We start from the raw sequence: 17,917 nt of genomic DNA on the forward strand, positions 1-17,917 counted from the left end.
AAGAGCGACCCGAGACAGGGGGCGAGCTGTACGCGCTGGCACTGGTGGAAGGTAACGGACTGTGATCTGGCGCGTTGGAGGGAGGCGAGCCGGTGGACAACTTGGTTCGGCCATTGAATAGTTGGTGATGCATATGCTGGTGAAGGAGCTGCTGTTGAATCTGCTGGGAGTAGAGATGGAGCTCGCTCATGGCGGAACGCGCTGGTGTTGAGGAACCAGAGACGACCGAAGGCGAGATAGATGCAGAGGGGCTCGAGGGATCATGGGCGCTGAGAAGGGGAGGTGATGTGCTGGCGGGTGCAAGTCTATGGGCGTTTGCATCGTGACTGGAAGTGATCAAGACCGGGTGAGCGAGATCTTTCGAGTCAGAGGGGCGTGCAGGCGCGCTGTACAGGTGGAGCGGAGATGAAACGCCAACTGTATCGTTGGGAGGCGCAACACTGCTGGAAGTTGGAGCGGGGCCAGCAGCGCCCAAGACGTGCCCGGCCATAGCGAGGCTGAGGGTGGGGTAGGTGGGGCTGGAGGCAGATGCACTGGTATCGCACACGGCACCGTGCGAAGCTGCGCCGTCGACAGGAGCTAAAGATCGAGCTTCAAGCTGGGCTTGGAGTGATGCAGGGCTGACGGTGGCGACGTTGGTAGACGGAGTTGTTGCCATTGCCGCGGGAGGCGTGGAGGCCTGGTCCAGACTTGGTGAGGCCATAAATCAGAGAGATCTGGACAGTAGACCGGTAGAGCTACGCCAAAGCGAACGACAACGCTAAAGAGCTTAAGGAGAGAGATGCATTGTAGATGCTCACGTCGATCGGCCGAGGTGCTATCGTACGTCGATCAAGATGAGGTAGAGAGGGGAGCCAAGATGACCTAAAGCGGTGGAGAGAACGGTGTGGATACTGCCGCTGTTTGACAAAGACTGAATGCAGTCTGAGGACGGCGAGCGATGCAATGGTGTTTGGGCTCGTGCAGAGGAACGATCGAGAGCGACGGTGGAGGCGACGGAATCTGTGAGGGTTAGGTGTCTGTGGTGCGATGGTGTGTACAATTCGCAAAACAGATCAATCAAGTCGAAGCAAGCTGAAGGGGCCGATGTGGTGAACCAAGCCAACGGAAGCCAGCCGAAAAGGCGAGCCGAGCGAAATATCAAGGGTTGAGTCGTAAGTGTGTCAAGGCGTGTGTGTGCCGTGTGTGCCAGATCGAAGGAAAGGGTGCTGCTACAGTGACAGCATGGTGAACCAGTCACAGTCTGGAGTAAGTTAGTGAGTGTGAGTGTGAGACTTGAGTGTGACCTCGGAAGAGCGCGATGGAATCATGAAATGATTCGTGTAGTGCAGTGCAGAACAGCACAGTCACAGATTACCTTAACTGTGCAATCACGAATCAAGAATACTGTACAGCCGAGACATTCAATTAAAGACTGAGCCGACTCGTGTCCAGCAGTCATGAGCGACAGAGTGAGTGACTAACTTTTTTCAGAGTGTGGTATTTCGCCTGTCTCTCTGTGTGATTCGCCAATCCAAACTGCTGCATTGCGTCGAGGCGAGGTTGTGCGTGGCGAGAGCCCTGATTCGAGTTGCTGCACAGTTACACTCGACGCGCATTTTTAGCTCAGTATCGGTGCTACCGAGCTGGCTCATTCGTGATTAACGATTGCCAGTCGTGAGTCGTTAAGTTTGAGTGTCGCTCAACACCGATTCGCTGAGCTTCCGCGCCGGACTGGAACGTTGTACACTCGTGACTAGTCATCATGAAAACCACACGTCACACCAGTCATCAGTCGGGAGTGGCTGGCAAACAAATCACGCGAAATCGTGAATCTGGTGCTCTTGCGTCGGTGCTACTGTATCTTAAAAAGAACGGCCTCTCGTGTCTTTACCGTCACGTCAAGCCAGACTTAACGGTGAAGTAACGCTAACTGTGCATCACAACTCCGCGGTACAACCATACTACCATTGCTCGATACGCGTGACAGCCCTTGGTTGGTGCCCCACCGTCAGTGCTTAATGCAAGCAAGCGCAAAAGCAATCCATAGCTTTCGTCATCGCATCCTTTTGGGTAAAGGAACCGAGCTTAATCTCGGAACTGAGCTTGGCTTGGAATGGCTTGATGTAGATATTGAGTTCGAGTTGCTGTAAGAACAACAACTCTCGTCTTGATAATCGGCGCTCTTAAATCAGAATCAAGATGGCGAGATGGCGGATCAGCCAGCCACCTTTTACGCGTGTCGCTCACAGCTTGCACCTCACGCCTGTTTCGCTCAACGCACGGCTGACCCCAGAATCTGAAACCTCGATCAACTCTAACAACTCGAAATTTCATCTCCGATCTTGACGTGCATCCTCGCTCACCGTGCACCTCTCGTGTCTCTTTTTGTGAAGCTCACGCTTCTGTCACAGGACTCTCTCACCAGACACGTCTGGCCCAGTCACGAGTCGTGAGTTTTCCGTGATGCATGAACGATTCAAAATCTGAATCGTGGTGCGTGTAAGTTATCTACGATTGATCCTCGCTTTTTTGCCCGTTCACGTCACCATCTCCGGCATGCCACAAAAAGCTTGTTCCCTGGCGAGAAACTCATCGGGACCCGATCTGTTAACAACACCACCGATCGTGCCTCTCCCCTCGCTTCGATCTTGCGTTCTTGCGATCTTGCGCCAACAACCACCTGACAGCTCGTCCATATTGTAGTATTGATATACGTTTCGAATGCCTCTCAGGAAGCAACATGCTGAGATGATTATTATTAATAGTATAGGCGTAAACTCACAGCAGCGTTGTGGGCTTTGCTTGTCCACACTTGAGAGAAGCTTGATTTGTCAGTCACGAGTCGTTCGGAAGTCGGCCTACGATTTGACTGCTACTGTGCGGTGGTTTTTTTTTCCGTCTCTCGAAAATTTCCCGGAAGTAACTTAGGAGCGGTTGAGAAATTTCGTGATTGTGATTTGATTTGCTCACACTCCTCCACCCTGACAAGTTGCTAAACCAACACACGCTGACCGTTCAGCACCTCATCAACAGCAGCCACCATCTCCTTCCTGAAACGACTTTTCGATCCTCTTGCCTACAAACCGATCCTCTCCTACTGCAATGAACCCTGCCGAGATCGTTCGTGCCATCCGCGCCCAGGCCGCTTCAGACCAGACATGCAATGTCAACAATCAAAACGCCGTCGCCGCGTTGATGGCCTACAAACTTTCTCAACACCGCGATGAGATCCTTCGCTCCATGAGCGCAGGTCCTTCATCAGCTGCTTTCTCATCCTCATCTTCACCCTCATCTTCACCCTCATCTTCACCGCCGCCTGCGTGCCCGATGCATGCCGGTGGCAACAGCGCATCCGTATCAGTACCGACGCCTTCTCCATCTAAGCCTTCTCCCCCCAAAATGGTCGCTTCATCTGGAGGTCAATGCCCTATCCCTCACGAGGACCGCGACAAGTACCTCGCTTCCAAGTCTGCTCCACCTCACGTCTCTCTGGCTGGCTCCATGACCCCGTCCTCGTCCGAACCATCCTCATCATCCAAGCCATGGTCTTCCACGCTCAACCCACTCAACATGATGCCCAGCCTCGGTCAAGGTCAAGCACCGGAGCAGAAGACCGTGCTTTCAACCGAACGCGTCGTTTCATCCATTCCTCGCTCCCGCTCTTCAGCTGCTCCTGGTGCATCCCCTTACGATGCACCTTCGGCGTGTCCCGTCAAGCACGACGACAGTCATCCCTCGGAAGACCAGTCGGAAAAGTGGGAGTACCCTTCCCCGCAGCAGTTCTACAACGCGCTTGTCCGTAAAGGCTGGGAGACACCTGAAGAGCACGTCGAGACCATGGTGCTTGTGCACAATTTCCTCAATGAACAAGCCTGGCTTGAAGTGCTCGAATGGGAGAAGCTCGCCGGTGCCGACTCGTCGCGCGCCGAACTCGCACGCTTCCAGGGCAAGCCGGGAACGCTCACTCCCAAAGCACGCCTCTTTGGCTGGATGGCCAGCATCATGCCCAACACGTTCAGCTCAGAACCGCCTTTCGACCGACACGATTGGATCGTCAGAAGACCCGATCAGGATGGCAAGGAGGTCCGGTACGTCATCGACTACTACAGCGTACCTGACGACCCCGAAAAGGACGACCCGGAATTCGTTCTCGACGTCCGTCCTGCTTTGGACTCAATAGAGAGTCTCAGCGTTAGATTACAGAAGGGCTGGCAGGAATGGAAGCAGGGCCAGGGCTTCTTCTCCGCTTTTGCCGCCGAAAATCTGCCAAAGCCAGCAGCCTCATCCGCGTCGAGTGCCTAGAAGCCCATCCACACATCCCAACCTGTCTCCTTGGAGCGCCCGTGTAAACTGTTTTTTCTGTACTTTAGTCGCAATCACGAATAGCCAACATTCCGCCATCCAGTCGCACAGCTGATCGTTTCCAAGTATTGCAATTCGGTACATGACGCTCTATCGTGCATAATGGCGAGCCAAGTCTAGATCACATCCGAGTCTCGAGCCTGCTCGAGCTTGCCATGCTGAGAGTCGAGATACAACCAAGAAGCGTAGTCGGCAATGAGACCGCATACGACGATCCAGCCAAAGGTGGTGTTGGAGCAGAACTTGCGCCAGCAGTCGCCACGATCGTCAAGTTTCACCGTCCGGATTTGCCATGCCAGATGACCAGCAGCTCCGGCAAGAGCTACGCAGAATAAAGGGTGATGGTGCGCCAACGAATCGAGAATGGGCGACGTGGCGCTCACAGTGTCAAGAAACGAGGGTGAGAAGATCAGCTCGCCGATGCTAGAGCTTTGAGCGGGTCTCAGTACATCCACAGCCGATGCACCAGCGCCAATAGCAGGTGGTATCGCTTGCGACGCGCTGTACCCGAACAGCCCGATCGTGCCAGCAGAGAAGGCCGATAGTACCGGCTTGGTTTTATCGCCAAACAAGAGCGCTGTCGACTTGACCCCTGCATGCACATCGTCGACCTTGTCCTGGTGCGCATAGATTGTGTCGTAAACCAGCGTCCACAGAATCGAGCCAGCATACAGCGGTAGCACCACGCCCCAGTCCACTGCGCCAGCTACGGCAGACCATCCGAGCATGGCGCCCCAGTTAAAGGCGAACCCGAGCACCAACTGCGGCCAGTAGGTCACCCGCTTCATCAACGGGTACAGCACCACCACGCCCAGCGAACTCGCGCCCAACATGATGCTGTACAGATTCAAGTTGACCAGCACAGCGAGTCCGGCACTGAGTTGAATCCCGAGAAAACACAAAGCTTGAAAGTGGGTGATCTCACCGGCGGCAAGCGGGCGTGCCTTGGTGCGTTCGACCATGCGGTCCATCTTGGCATCCCACATGTCGTTGATCGTGCAGCCAGCTCCACGCATCACGAACGCTCCTACGCCGAAAAGCATCGTGTAGAAGAGCGGAGTGGTGTAAGACAGTCCCATAGTGTGTGACGCCAGCACGATAGACCAGCCACACGGCCAGTAGAGCAGCCAAGTCCCGATGGGCTTATCGATGCGACTGAGGGCCACATACGGCTGAAAATTGAACCGCCGCTTCGTACGAGGCAGGGCTGTTTGAGTGACATGGGTCGCTCCACCATCTAGTAAGGGTGTTGCACCATTCGACGCCCGAAAAGATTCGTTTGGCGAGTCGACGCCCCTCGCAGGACGCTTGCCCGATTCGCTGCTGCTGCTGTAGTGTCTAGCGAATGGTGAAGGATTTGCGTCTGCACCACTCCGTCGTGCAATTGTAGAGAAATGACGACGAGCCTCGCTTCCGTTGGCTTTCTTCTTACGAACCTTGAGCTTCGAATGATCGTGCTGTACATTGTCAGGCTGTCCGTCTCCGTCCTTGTCCTCGGCCTCGTGGGAAGCGGTAGCTGTGCGCCCGCTATCCTTCTCGTCTGCATCGCCTTCCTCGTCTTCGCGGACATTTTCTCTCTTTGAGCGAAAGCTGGCCTCTTCATGCTTACGGATGATCTTGAGCGCACTTTTGTTCTGCTTGCCGGCCTTTGTCTCTCCTTGGTCCCATTCCAGGTCGTAATCCTCGGCAACCTTCTTGATAGTTTTGCGCAAGTCCTTGACCTCTTCGATCAGCTCCTGGTACCGCTCAATATTGAAGCCTTTCTCTATGTAGAGTTTCTGCTGTCGCCTGGATGTGGTCTCGTTGAGCACCGCACGGTACGAGACCTCACGATTGTGAATGAGGAACCAGATGTAGCCGCCCAAGATGGTGCCGAGACCGGTGAGATAGGTGACGGGTTCCATGACGTCCCAACCGAGTTCGGTGAAAAAGGTGAGAAAAGCGACCGACCCCCACCAAGCGCTCAGGATGAGCACGCCGGCAAACGAGAGTCGTTTGGTACCCGAATGAGCGATGCGATCGCACTCGACCTTGAGATGGACAAGCTTCTCGATTTGCTCCGTCTTTGCGTACAGACTAGCACGAAGAAAGCGGGTGCGGTCCTCGAACGAGGGAACTGTCACATACACGTTGCGCTCACCGATACGAATCACAAAGGAGCCGATTCGCGCGGCATCGCGCAAGAAATCACCGATGCCCGTCGCAGGTGACCAACGTTTGCCGTCAGCTGCGCGGGTGTGGAAGGAAATTGGCGGATCTCCGAGTGGATCGACGAAGCCTTGGCGAAGCAGCATCTCGCGCATTTCCAACTGCTCTGGGCTCAATTGGACGCGCTTGTCTTTGCGCTCAGGCGAAGATCGTGGTGCCGCGGGAACACTGACCTTGCCGCTGTTGTCATCTTGGTATCTCGAAGACTCTGTCCGCACAGTCTTCTGTTTCTCGGCCTCGATCTGATGCTGACTAGGTTCCGGACTTGGTCCTTCGGCACGTATGAGATTTGCGATGTAGCTGAGCGGCTGTGCGCTATGCAGAAGAAAGACGACGCTGTGTGCTGGAGCATCAGCATCATACTCGTCGGCCTCGACGTCAGATGGCTCGCCATTTTCGGGACCATGCAAGTTCAAATGCGATCGATGATTGAGCTGGGATACGGGCGGCTCTGACGTTTCCGCAGCTTGCTCCCATGGTATTTCGGATAGTTTCTTTCGTTCGGCCTCCTCGGCTTGGGATCGAGGCAACTCGTTTTGGCGTTCCGCCTTAGCCGTTGCTGATGAGTAGATAGAGGAGGGGGAGCTAGGATCCGAGCTTGGCGGCTGCAGTGGTAGTGTCAGCTTGAAAAGACTTGATTTGGTAAAGGCCAGGTAGCCTTGGTCCCTTTCCTGGCCGATATTTTCTTGATTATGGTGCTGACTGTTTTCGTTAGCTGGGAGAGCCGAGCTTGGGTAGGTTGTCTTTACTCTCGATGGAGTCGTGGCGTAGGCTCGAAAGAGAGCCGTGCTATGCTTTGCGTTATTGCAGCATACCACACGACTGAAGGAGAACCAAGCTGGTCCGATTGACCGAAGCATCATGTTCGACGTCCTCAAGGCGCTGGCGATGCCTGTCTAGTTGATGATGGTCGAGACGCCCAATGACAGAGATTAGACTGCGGTGATCGACATTGTCATCGCAGATTGCAGCGAGGTCAGCTAATTTGCTGTCGGAAGTGTCTGCAGCAGCCAGCTTCGGGAAGAGCTGCACGTAGCAAAAGGTGGTCCGTGATGATACTTAAGCCTGGTCGTCATCACTGCAAACGAGGCGCGAGACTTTGGTCGAGCTTGCACAACTCGTCCTTTCACGATTCGCGGCCCAATCGTGAATCGTGAATCGTGTTGATTCGTGATTCATGTTTCGTAATTCGTGATTCTTCCTACAGCCAAAATCAGTTTGCATTGCGACGTATTGAGGTTGCGGTCTAACATTAGGATCTTCTGATCACGATCGTGGATCGTGGATCGTGGATCATTAACCCGTGACCGTGTACCGTAGAGGCTGTGACGTGTGAGCGTGGAGATGGGAGGAGACGCAGGGTCCACTCGGCAACTCAGCCTTTGGTGTCATTTTGGTAAGCAGGCAATCGTGAATCAGCCAGCTGAACGACGCAACGCTGAATCATCCACGATCCTCGGTCTGATGGCCAGTCTGAGGCTGTGGCTGATTCATCTCTGCCTGCTTCGGTTCTACTAGAGCACAGCTGTCAACATGAGCGCCTGATCTTCGGCAGTCACGAGTGCAGCGACGCATTGTAAAGTCTCAAGTTGGCCGAGCATCGAGCCATCGTCATGCCAAATCTGAAGATCTCGATCCTGCTAAAGCGTCCCTCGACTAGACTTGAGCTTGAGACACCTCGACTTATAAAGACCACACCTTCTCAACAAACTTCCGCCGTCTAAGTCTATACTGCCATCTTTGGAATTCTTGCAACGTTAACAATCACAAGACTCACTTGATCGCATCATTTTAACATGTCGGGCCAGGGCGGTACTCAGTCTCCTCCCCTTCAGGGACGCGAAAATGACCCCATGGGACAGGTTGGTATAGAAGCACCATGCGCGGCGTAGAGAACTACCGACTGTTAATTGACTTTCCTTTCATCCTTGTTGCGTTTTCAGTCGGCTCCCGGCAAAGACTCAAAGGCTATTCCTGACGAGCAGCAGCGCGGAGGCGTGTTTGGCGATGGCGAAAATAAGGGTGCCGAGAGTGGCCAGGCTGGCGACGCCAACGACGGCGCCGGCAATCTCAAAAATGTGAGTGACCTGCTTGGTAGTCTACAGCAGAGATGGGTCATCAACTCATTCATTGCAAAGATCTTTCTTCTGGAAACCTCTCACAATAGGCCGTCAATAATGCAAAGCACGCTGCAGCTAACCAGCCCGGCAAGTGAAGCATATAACGCTAACGTATCTGAAAAGACGTGGCATAAGTCACGAGTCGTAATTTAGCAAGCTGTCAAATACACAAGATTCTCTTGCTTGTATCTGCTACCCTGTCCGGGACTATGACTGTAAAGCGTGACCAATTTGCTGCTCTATGCACCCTGGCGCGTTCGTCTGCGTGATGGAGTCGAAGGCGCAAGTTGCTGCCATGTCGGATAGGCATAATGCGGAGCTGATTCGTACCCGGGATGTTGATGAGGGTGGTAGAATGCAGGGACGCCGTTGGCAAGTGAGCTATGTGTCGGTGCAGCGATTGCATGTGAGGGTGGAGGTGCCGATGGGTGTCCTGCAGTTGATTGGGGCAAATTCTGCGAGGTAGGGTTCGAGTCATGATTTTGAGATCGTGATTTGATACGGAAGAATGAGAGAAATGAGTTGGTAGCTCCAACAACGATGGAAAGGCAGATCAGCGTGAAGAACATGGTCTTCCAGCTGACCGAATCGACAAAGCCATTGAGGATCTCAGCAAAGGTTTCGGCGGTGACACGAGCGGTGCCTACAACAGCTGGATCTCGAGCCGAGCATCGCTCCCAGTTCTTGCATGCGCTTGCCAAAGCAGGCGCTTGCAGATCCGTACCACACCTATTGGCTGTATATGCAGCGGCACAGGTAGTGATCTCGGACAGAATGTCCATCTCGTACGAGCGTACTTTCTCGGCAACATCCTTCTGGACCGTACGAACGACATGAAACAGAAGATAGAGGAAAGCGGAGAGGATGCTGGCGTTGAAGATGAGCTGTGCATAGCCAAGCAGCAGCTCGGGCTTGTCCATGTGATTCCCAGTCGAGGCGTACGACTCAATGGGCTGATGTGGTAGGGGAGACACGGCGTTGGGAAGGATGTAGTTGAAGGCATACTTGGTAATGGATCGGATCCGACTTGGTGTGCCTTTGCGCTGAATACCACCAATGTCGTCTCCTTCCTCATCCTCGTATTCATTTTCAGTATCGAAACTTGATCCATCATCACTGTCGTCGTCATTGTCGCCGTGAGCCGAGTGTAAGAGTCTCGAAGCAGGAACAAGGTCGCGGCTTTGCAGATGCGCCAAGCGCTTTCCTTTCCTGCTGAGAACGCTGCGCTTCCTCCGAACATGCTTTGATGGTGGTGCCTTGGAGAAGCTGCTGTGAGCCAGGTTATCTGCGCCGTTCATCGAGTCATCTGCCAGCTCGTCGTTCTGGTCAAGTACGCTGGAGCGCAGGTTTGACACTTTGTGCGATGGCGGTGTAAGGCTCGACATTTCGACATCGGTCATGTCAGTGTCCGGCGGAAGCTGAGAGGTAGATGCATGAGCTGAATTTCCTCGTGAGACATCGCTGTCAAATATGCTGGCTGTTTCCGTCACATAGAGGAGGAACCGGGGTGAATCGCGTTGTCAGTAGTAGCCTTTGAGGGAGATTCAGCTGCAGTGAGTAAACGAGACCTACCTGGAGGAGGTCCGGGCGGCGACGTGTCCATAGGAGCCTCAGTTCCGCGCTGCCAGATCATTGCGAATGACGAACAGAGGGTGCCTCTTGATCGACACGTACTGATGATGTGTTGACTGGTTCAGGAAAGCTGAGAGGAAGCAACCACGAACCGTCAACTTTTTTTTGTCGAGTCGTAAGTCTCGTCCACCACCCAAATGTCCGTTCATGGTTCACGTTCAGTCGCGTGTGTTGTTGAGTCAGTCACGAGTCGTGAGTGTTGCTCTCATGCTGAACAGCTTAACATATACACAAATTCCGTCCGTGCGTTCGTGGTTGTGTGTGCTCCGTGTCCCGTCGTCCGTGTCTATGTTTCTTGCTCCATCTCTCCACAAGGCTGAAGTGGACCCTTGATCCGATTAAATTTGTGATTAACTGTGCCTCCAGCTCGCTCTCGCTCTCTCTCTCTCTTTCTCTCTCTTGTCTCTGTCTGGTTGAGAGACCGAATTCTCTCGCGAGTTTGAATACCGCCAATCACTGATATCGTCATCTGACCTTCCGACTAGCATCACTGAACATCACAGCTGCCGTCGTAGGGGTGGCCCAGTAATCTTCCTCGCTCAATTGGTCAACAGAATCTCTCGGCACCAAATCGAGGATGTCAGGGTAGCCTTGAACGCAGCCTAGACCACCCTCCGAGAACGATCCGCTACTGGTGGACAGACCTACTGCCGCTGTGGACATGTCGCTCAAGCCGCTCACACCACCGCTGCGTTTCTCGACGGTCGCTTTTGCGTGTACGGATCAGCCGCAACCACCATGGCAGGCCAGTGCCGCTGTCGATGATACCGACCCTCGCTCGCATCCGCACCATCGCGAATCAGTGTATCGCGGAGCATATCCCAAAGCTAGAAATTTGTCCTTTCTCTCTCGATTACATCTGCGCACGGTCCTCAGTCTCACTCCAAGACCGCTCGATAATGACGTTGCCATTTTGGAATGGGCGTCATCCACAGATTCATTGCCGTCTTCCTCGCTAACCACCGTGGCAGGCAAGGCGTCCAAACTCGGCATTCAGCTCTTTCATGTGCGTTGCGAGAAGCCAAAAGAGGAGAGCGGAGGTCTGACCCGCGAAGGCGCTGCTCGAGCTCTTTCCATCCTGCTGGATCGACGCAATCATCCCATCTACATTCATTGTTTGGATGGCGTCGAAGTGACCAGCACTCTTGTGGCTTGTCTGCGCAAAGTGCAAGCATGGTCGAATCCCGCAATTCTGGCCGAGCTTGGACGTGCACTGCGCGACTCCAACTCTTCCGAGTGGACAGAGGTACCTTCGCATCTCTCTGCGTTTCTTACCAAGTTTGGTCAGCCCGACGGCGTACGGCTGCCGCCCCGGAACCACATTCCCTCCTGGCTTTGGCCAGCGCCGAATATGCTTTCGGTCCTAGCAGATCCATACGCATGGGCAGCCTCTTCCCATCCTCCTCACCTTTCCAATGGCCACGTTCAACATTCACACAGCTCAGCCAGCAGCACCTCTAATGAACCCTCCATGTCTAGGAATCCTTCGTACACAACAGCGCTCAACGGCTCATGCGACACCAATGTTGGTGTCGCCTCGCGAACCTCTCCGCATCCGCCGATCCATCCGCGTTTGCGACGCGATCGCCAGCTGCCCATCCACCATCCGACCTTAAAGCTCCATTTTGACATAGACCCAGATCTACCTCCCGAGCCCGTCTTTCTGCTCTCATCCGCTTCGGCATCTTCGGCATCTACTGCATCTTCGCAGCGACCCTCAACACCATCACGTTCCCTGCACATGCATTCTCGCACCTCGTCACACAACAGCAATGCAAGCTGGCACACACCGCCACATTCGCGGCCTACAAGTCGTGCGGGCCGACCGTCTACCAACAGCTCGCAATTGCATGCCGGTAGGTCTGCATCTCTGATGCCGGATGAGGACAGAGCAGGCACAGCCGGCCAAGCGCGCAGAGCCGCGAGTACTGCTCGTGGCATCACATCTTCATTGATCAGTCCGAGCCCGACATCTACACGCTTACAGGCACCGACAAGTGTGATTCCTTGTGTGGCGGCATTCCTTGAAGACCAAGTGCAAGGTCACGATGCAGTCGGGTCTGCTTTGCTTAGCCACCAGCAACACGATTCGCCAACTCGACGCGCACGCTCCAATCTCGCGCAAGAAAGTCGGCTGTACCTACGTACCGCGAATGAGACACCGCAAGAGTCTGGACGAGACTCGGATAGCACGCAGCGAACGCCGACGAGCACCATCTTGCCCGATGCAGACACCGAGGAAGTGGACGTGAGCACGCCTCGAGCCAGACCGACCACGTCTAGCAACTACAAGATCGGCATCGCCGGCACCATCTTCCACCATGACGATGACATTACGGACAATGAGGCGGAACATGCGGGGTGCAGTCAAACACAGGCTGTCCGGAGACACGATGCGGAAAGGGCGAGGATAACTGTGCCGTTGGAGCAGCGACGGAGACGGCTGGTGTTGGATGACGCCGGAGAGCAGACACCGACTAAAGCGAATGGCTTGGCGCAAACCTCTTGGCATGTTGCCGGTCAGCGCACCGCGGATGTATTGTCAGAGCGCATAGCTGCCATGGCCGCACACCAAGCAACGCGCAATTTCACTTCATCCGATTCGGCATTATCAAAAGACTCTTCGCTTTCAGAAACCGTATACAGCGCTCACAGCTCCATCGATGGGCACAGACCAGTCTACATCGTCCAGTCTCCGACCTCCAACGAACCAGACGACGATCGCGCTTCAGCATCGCAAACCACCCGCACCGCCTACCCAGATAAACAAGTCAGTCAGGCGAACCACACGCAGCGAGCTCGCACAGAAGCAACACAGCAAGACGATCAGGAGCAAGACGATCAGGAGCAAGACAATGCAGAACACGAGGACGTGGACGTGCAGGAGCAAGACGACGAGGAAGATGAGGAGGAAGACGAAGACGACGAGGAGGAGGAGGAGGAAGACGACGAGGAGGAGGAAGATGAGGAAGACGAGGAGGAAGATGAGGAGGACGACGAAGAAGACGAAGAAGACGAGGACGACGAGGACGATCTCGCTTTGCAGGCTCTGGATCTGGAAGGATACTGACGCACGCAATTGTCCGACACTTCACGTCGCACAACGGACCGTCAATCGACGACAAGCTGTCGAGACATGCTCATGGAAGGCGCTGTATTACTTTGCCAGAATCACACGTGCATCTACAGCGTGGTATCGTCGTCGGCTGCGCCAGCACTCGTGTTTGCAGTACGCCTTACGTCTACACCGGCAGCCACAGTAGGCTTATCCTTGCTGCTGCCAAGAATCAACTTCTTGGGTTTCACTTCTACTCCGCCGCTCCCGCTCGAAGTCATCGGGATGCCGCCTGGTCCACCGCCGCCAAACATGGCCTTCCATGTTGCATGGTCTCGCTTCTGCCTGATCCTCTCGGCCTCCAACACACCGCCTGTCTTTCGAAGCACTTTCTTGTCCACGAATCCAGCCAGCTCCTCGGTGAACTCGTCGTTGGTCTTGGACGCCAAAAGATCCTTTTGCCTCTGACGCTCAACAGCCTGCAGCGCACGTAGGCGTTTTTCATGATTGACAGCTTGCGATTTGACCTCCATCATGACGGTGGAAAGGCCCTCATGCCCCTCCTCCGGTAGCGGTGGAATGTACTTGCCACCCTTGCCAGATCCTCCACGCAGCTTGACTACCTGCTGAATATTGCTGAACACCTCTTTGAGCGAGCGCAGGTCGTCGCGCAAATCCGACAGCAACCCTTCTTCGTGGTTGAGAAACTCTTGCTCGTCGACAATGTTTTGCAACTCGGACTCCCACGTCTTTTTCCAGCTTGGCTTGACCGTCTGCACGTACCCTTCGAGCTCCAACAGACCTTTGGTGGCGCGACCCACATCCTCGACAATCTGCTTGACCAGAACAGGCCTGGGTTTCACACCGCGTTGGATCACATCGACGCGTAGATCGTCTACCGTGTCCTGCAGATCTTCGATCAGCGTAAGCAGGTCCTGCGATTGAGCATCCAGGCGCGATTTACCAGCGACAATGAAATTGCGCTCGGCAGCCACTTTCGTCGAGGCAATCGCCCGTACAGCACCAGACTGTTCGCGGACGGTGGCAAGGATAGACTTGACATCGCCTTCAAAGTCGGTCTGCAGTTGACGAGTGATGGCAAACTCGCGACGAAGGTTTTGCAGCTCCTCGAATTGAACTTTGAGCTCGTGTGCGATGCGTGAGCCTGCCAACGCGGACGACGAAGACGATCCTGGTGCTGCTGCTGTGTTACTCGAGCTCGGGTCCTGCGCGGAAGAGTCTTCATGATTGACTGCTGCCGCACGCGTGTTGGCGCGTTTCAGCTGCGCAACGCGCTGACCAGCGGCCTGAAACTGCGAGTCGCTGATCTTGGTGGGAGTTGGATGAGCTGTCAAGAAAGCTTCACTGTTGACAAACGACGTGCGACGCACATCACGATCGCGATCGCGCTCGGCGAGGGTTGCCTTGAGCTCGCGAATTTCTCGAGAGATAGTGCCCAGCGACAGATCAAGATGCTGCTTGACCTGGTCGAGCGGCTCAATGTTGAGGGTAAGCAAGCTGCCCTCCTGTACGTCGCTCAGATCCTCGAGCTCATACGTAACACCGCTGGCGGGGTCTTTGACGTAAATAGTCGGAAAGTCGTCCATGCCGGGCGAGTATGCGAAGCGATCGATGAAGAGCATGCGCAATCTCGCGACACTGATACCTCGTGTAAGAGGATTGGAGGCGTCAAGCTCAATGACAGCTTTGCGCGTCTGGCGACCAAGTTGGAGAAAGACGTTGATTGAGCTTGTCGCGTCGCTGGAGCAGGCCCGCGGCGTTGCGGGGATCGCGGCGTCGATGGCGTCGACGGTAGCGGCAGACCCAGCACCATTCTTGCTGTCCAGGTGTTGCGCCTCTGCTGCCAGATCACCCGATTCGGATGGAGGGGCGTGCGCATCCAAAAAGGGAAGCGATTCGGTGGAGCTGACAGCCTGCGAAGCGACGCGCGGGGCCGAAGGCGCGACAGGCGGAAGCAAATTCAACTGCTTGGTTGAAACGTTTACTGTCTCAGCAGACGCCGGCTTTTCCGAATCTATGATGCTGCGGCCAGGTGGGAGTGTGCGTGCGTCTAAGCCAAAGGTGGATGAGGTGGGAGTTTTGACCTCTTGAATCGACTCGAACTTGCTCTCAATGGCAGTTGTACTCTTGGAGCGAGGCAGTGGACGCGCGGTGCTGATACTGTTGCTGCTGGTGGACGAACTGAGGTAGTCGGTCGTTCTTGAAAACACGGGACTTGTGGCGCCTTCTAGTGCTAGACTCGCCTCGGGAAGTGGTGGCCGAACGGTCCGACGTGCTCCACTGCCTCGTCTTTCAGTCGGTCTGCGCTCAGCAAGTGGACTAGCGGCACCGCCGCCGCTCGTGGAAAACATGTTGATTCCCATACCTTGAGTGAAGCTCTGCCCAATGCCCATCTTGTTGAACGTATACGCGCTAAAGCGCTTGCTTGCTCGACGCTCCAAAGCATCTCGGTTCTTGAGCGCCCTCACGCTCGGGTCGTGTTCCGTAAAGTCAGCAGCAGTGTCGACAGAGGAAGACTTGGGCGTGTGTCGAGGCGATCGCGTGCTCAGACACTGCGGCGTCATGTTGTTGAGCGGGCCAGGCTGATCGCCTATGCTTTGCTCTTCATGCAACGCTGCCTCGCCACCGACCACACTTGGCAGACCGTCATCAGTCAGAGAATGGCGTTCGACATTCGGCAAGCGAGGCGTTGTGCTCCCTGGTTCGGATTCTGATGCATCTGATGCTGTTAAAGCGGAGACTGAGGCCAAGGCGGGCGAGTGCTGCTCACTCGGTCCTTTGCCTGCCGATCGATCGCTTGCCGCTCGTGAAACGCGACTTGGTGGGCGGAAAACACTTCCACGGCCACCTGCAACGTTCGCAGGAGAGGTTGTTGACGAGTCGGCATCGCCACCGGAATCCGAACGCAATGTCGCGCTGGCTGAGCTGGCGCGCTGCAGAGAGTCGGGACGTTGCAAGGAGATGTTTGTGGGAGCGGGTCCAGCCTGCGCTTCTGCCAGCGTTGATGCGGTGGTCTCGCTGAAACCTTGCCGAGACGCGCGAGGGCCAAGGACGCGATTTGCCGACGGTTTCTGCTGCTGCTGCTGCTGCTGCTGCTGTCGTGATGGTGGAGCTGGAGTCGACGCCAGGAGTGCTTCCGGTAGGATGCTTGACCGTTTAGCCTCCTTTGCTACACGTTGCTGCACCAAAAATTGCTTGTACTCGGCTTGCTTCATCTTGAGACCCTGCAAAAGGTTGATGATGATTTCGCGAATGCGCGGTAGATGCACCTCGAGAACAGCAGGGGATGCTTCCTCTGACAAGCAGTGCTCGAGACAGTCACGAAGGTCATCAGGTACCGAATTGAGATCGCTCATGTCAATGCCATACGAGCCGAATGCCAGCTTAGCCGAGTTGAAGTCATTACCGAGCCTGACGTAGATGTCGGAAACATTTTCTTCGCTGCGCTGTCCCACTGACCATTTGGTGAGTGACTCGAGCAGCATCTTGGTCGCGACGAGCAGACGTGTCACTGAAGATTCCATGTGGCTTGAAGAGAACTTTGCGGTAGAGTCCTGCGCGATGGCCGAAGGGACAGAAGGAGCTGAGCTGGTCGTGTTTATGGATGATTGACTAGACTGACGCTCTCGTCGCTCTCGATCTCGTTCTGCTTGTCTCTGCTTTTCTCTGGCACGCATCTCCTCTGGTAGTTGTGCGGTTGAGCGCGAGTATTGGTCTGTGCTTCCGGGGCTGTTCCAAGCTGGGGCTGCAGCAGATCCTGCGCCGTCCTGGCGTGACATGAACGAGCCTTGCCCGCTGGAATCGTACGAAGGCGACATAGGACTTTCTTGTGCGTACACATGCTGAGGATGACGGATACGCTCGGCGGTAACAGGCTGACTCGAGCCGGACAGTCGATGATTGGTGCGATCGCCAGAGCCTTTGCGACTATTCATAAGATTGGAAAACATGGTGGAAGATAGCCCAACCCGAGCCAAGCGTGAGGCACGATGATGATGCCACGCTTGTTGCTCGGTTCACCTGGTCGTCACCGCGTCTCAAGATGGGCGCGACGGCGTTAAAGCCCGGTGACTCGATGGTCTGGAGGACGAAACGTCGCTTCCAGGGCTGCGAGAGATGATGATAGTGATGGTGGTGGTGGTGATGACGACAAGGTGGGTGTTGGTCTAGCTTCAGGTTCAGTGTGAGAGCAATTCACGATTCACGGTTGCTGCTTGGCTTGGCTTGGCTTGGCTCGGTCATACTCATGCCATGCAAACAAATCGTGAATCGTGAATCGTGAATGCCTGTTGAACCACACCCAACAACCGTGGTCCAAGCGTGTTAGCGCTGGGATAAATATCCCATCGCCGATCTTCCCGATATTGCCACGGGTGTGAGTTTTCGATGGATTAAGCGTACCACTTTTTTACTAGCAATCACGCATTATTCACGATTGTGATTTTTAAGGTAGTGAGGGATGATGGGCTTTCGAAGGTTGAGGAAACGCACTTGATTTTTCAAGGCTGTCGGCGTTATTCGCGGAGAACTTGCAAAG

The 17,917-nt window shown here is 54.9% G+C and overlaps 7 protein-coding genes across 7 annotated transcripts in view; 3 read left to right on the top strand and 4 right to left on the bottom strand.

The window, feature by feature from the left end:
- Positions 1 to 703, bottom strand: part of UMAG_15093 (uncharacterized protein) — a gene marked incomplete at both ends in the record, with an annotated part of 4,736 nt that extends 4,033 nt beyond the window's left edge. Inside the window, one exon of the mRNA XM_011389847.1 lies at positions 2 to 703. Within this exon, the coding sequence (XP_011388149.1) occupies positions 2 to 703 (702 nt within the window). The remainder of the gene's footprint in view (position 1) is intronic.
- A 2,381-nt stretch (positions 704 to 3,084) lies between these two features.
- Positions 3,085 to 4,284, top strand: UMAG_11653 (uncharacterized protein; the record flags this gene model as incomplete). Its single annotated transcript, XM_011389748.1, has 1 exon — positions 3,085 to 4,284. One exon carries the CDS (start codon positions 3,085 to 3,087, stop codon positions 4,282 to 4,284), a length of 1,200 nt encoding a protein of 399 aa, XP_011388050.1.
- A 176-nt stretch (positions 4,285 to 4,460) lies between these two features.
- Positions 4,461 to 7,415, bottom strand: UMAG_01450 (4-hydroxybenzoate octaprenyltransferase; the record flags this gene model as incomplete). The annotated part of the gene is made up of 1 exon (XM_011389218.1): positions 4,461 to 7,415. One exon carries the CDS (start codon positions 7,413 to 7,415, stop codon positions 4,461 to 4,463), a length of 2,955 nt encoding a protein of 984 aa, XP_011387520.1.
- Positions 7,416 to 8,348: 933 nt separating this feature from the next.
- UMAG_11654 (uncharacterized protein) lies at positions 8,349 to 8,767 on the top strand (the record flags this gene model as incomplete). Its single annotated transcript, XM_011389749.1, has 3 exons — positions 8,349 to 8,414; positions 8,496 to 8,630; positions 8,720 to 8,767. 3 exons carry the CDS (start codon positions 8,349 to 8,351, stop codon positions 8,765 to 8,767), a joined length of 249 nt encoding a protein of 82 aa, XP_011388051.1.
- A 144-nt stretch (positions 8,768 to 8,911) lies between these two features.
- On the bottom strand, positions 8,912 to 10,305 carry UMAG_11655 (uncharacterized protein; the record flags this gene model as incomplete). The annotated part of the gene is made up of 2 exons (XM_011389750.1): positions 8,912 to 10,149; positions 10,245 to 10,305. The coding sequence occupies 2 exons, from the start codon at positions 10,303 to 10,305 to the stop codon at positions 8,912 to 8,914; spliced, it is 1,299 nt and encodes a 432-aa protein (XP_011388052.1).
- A 660-nt stretch (positions 10,306 to 10,965) lies between these two features.
- Positions 10,966 to 13,374, top strand: UMAG_11656 (uncharacterized protein; the record flags this gene model as incomplete). The annotated part of the gene is made up of 1 exon (XM_011389751.1): positions 10,966 to 13,374. One exon carries the CDS (start codon positions 10,966 to 10,968, stop codon positions 13,372 to 13,374), a length of 2,409 nt encoding a protein of 802 aa, XP_011388053.1.
- A 113-nt stretch (positions 13,375 to 13,487) lies between these two features.
- On the bottom strand, positions 13,488 to 17,330 carry UMAG_11657 (uncharacterized protein; the record flags this gene model as incomplete). Its single annotated transcript, XM_011389752.1, has 1 exon — positions 13,488 to 17,330. One exon carries the CDS (start codon positions 17,328 to 17,330, stop codon positions 13,488 to 13,490), a length of 3,843 nt encoding a protein of 1,280 aa, XP_011388054.1.
- Positions 17,331 to 17,917: the final 587 nt, after the last annotated feature.

This window comes from Mycosarcoma maydis, chromosome 3 (assembly GCF_000328475.2).
Source record: "Mycosarcoma maydis chromosome 3, whole genome shotgun sequence".
Taxonomy (NCBI): Eukaryota; Fungi; Basidiomycota; class Ustilaginomycetes; order Ustilaginales; genus Mycosarcoma; species Mycosarcoma maydis.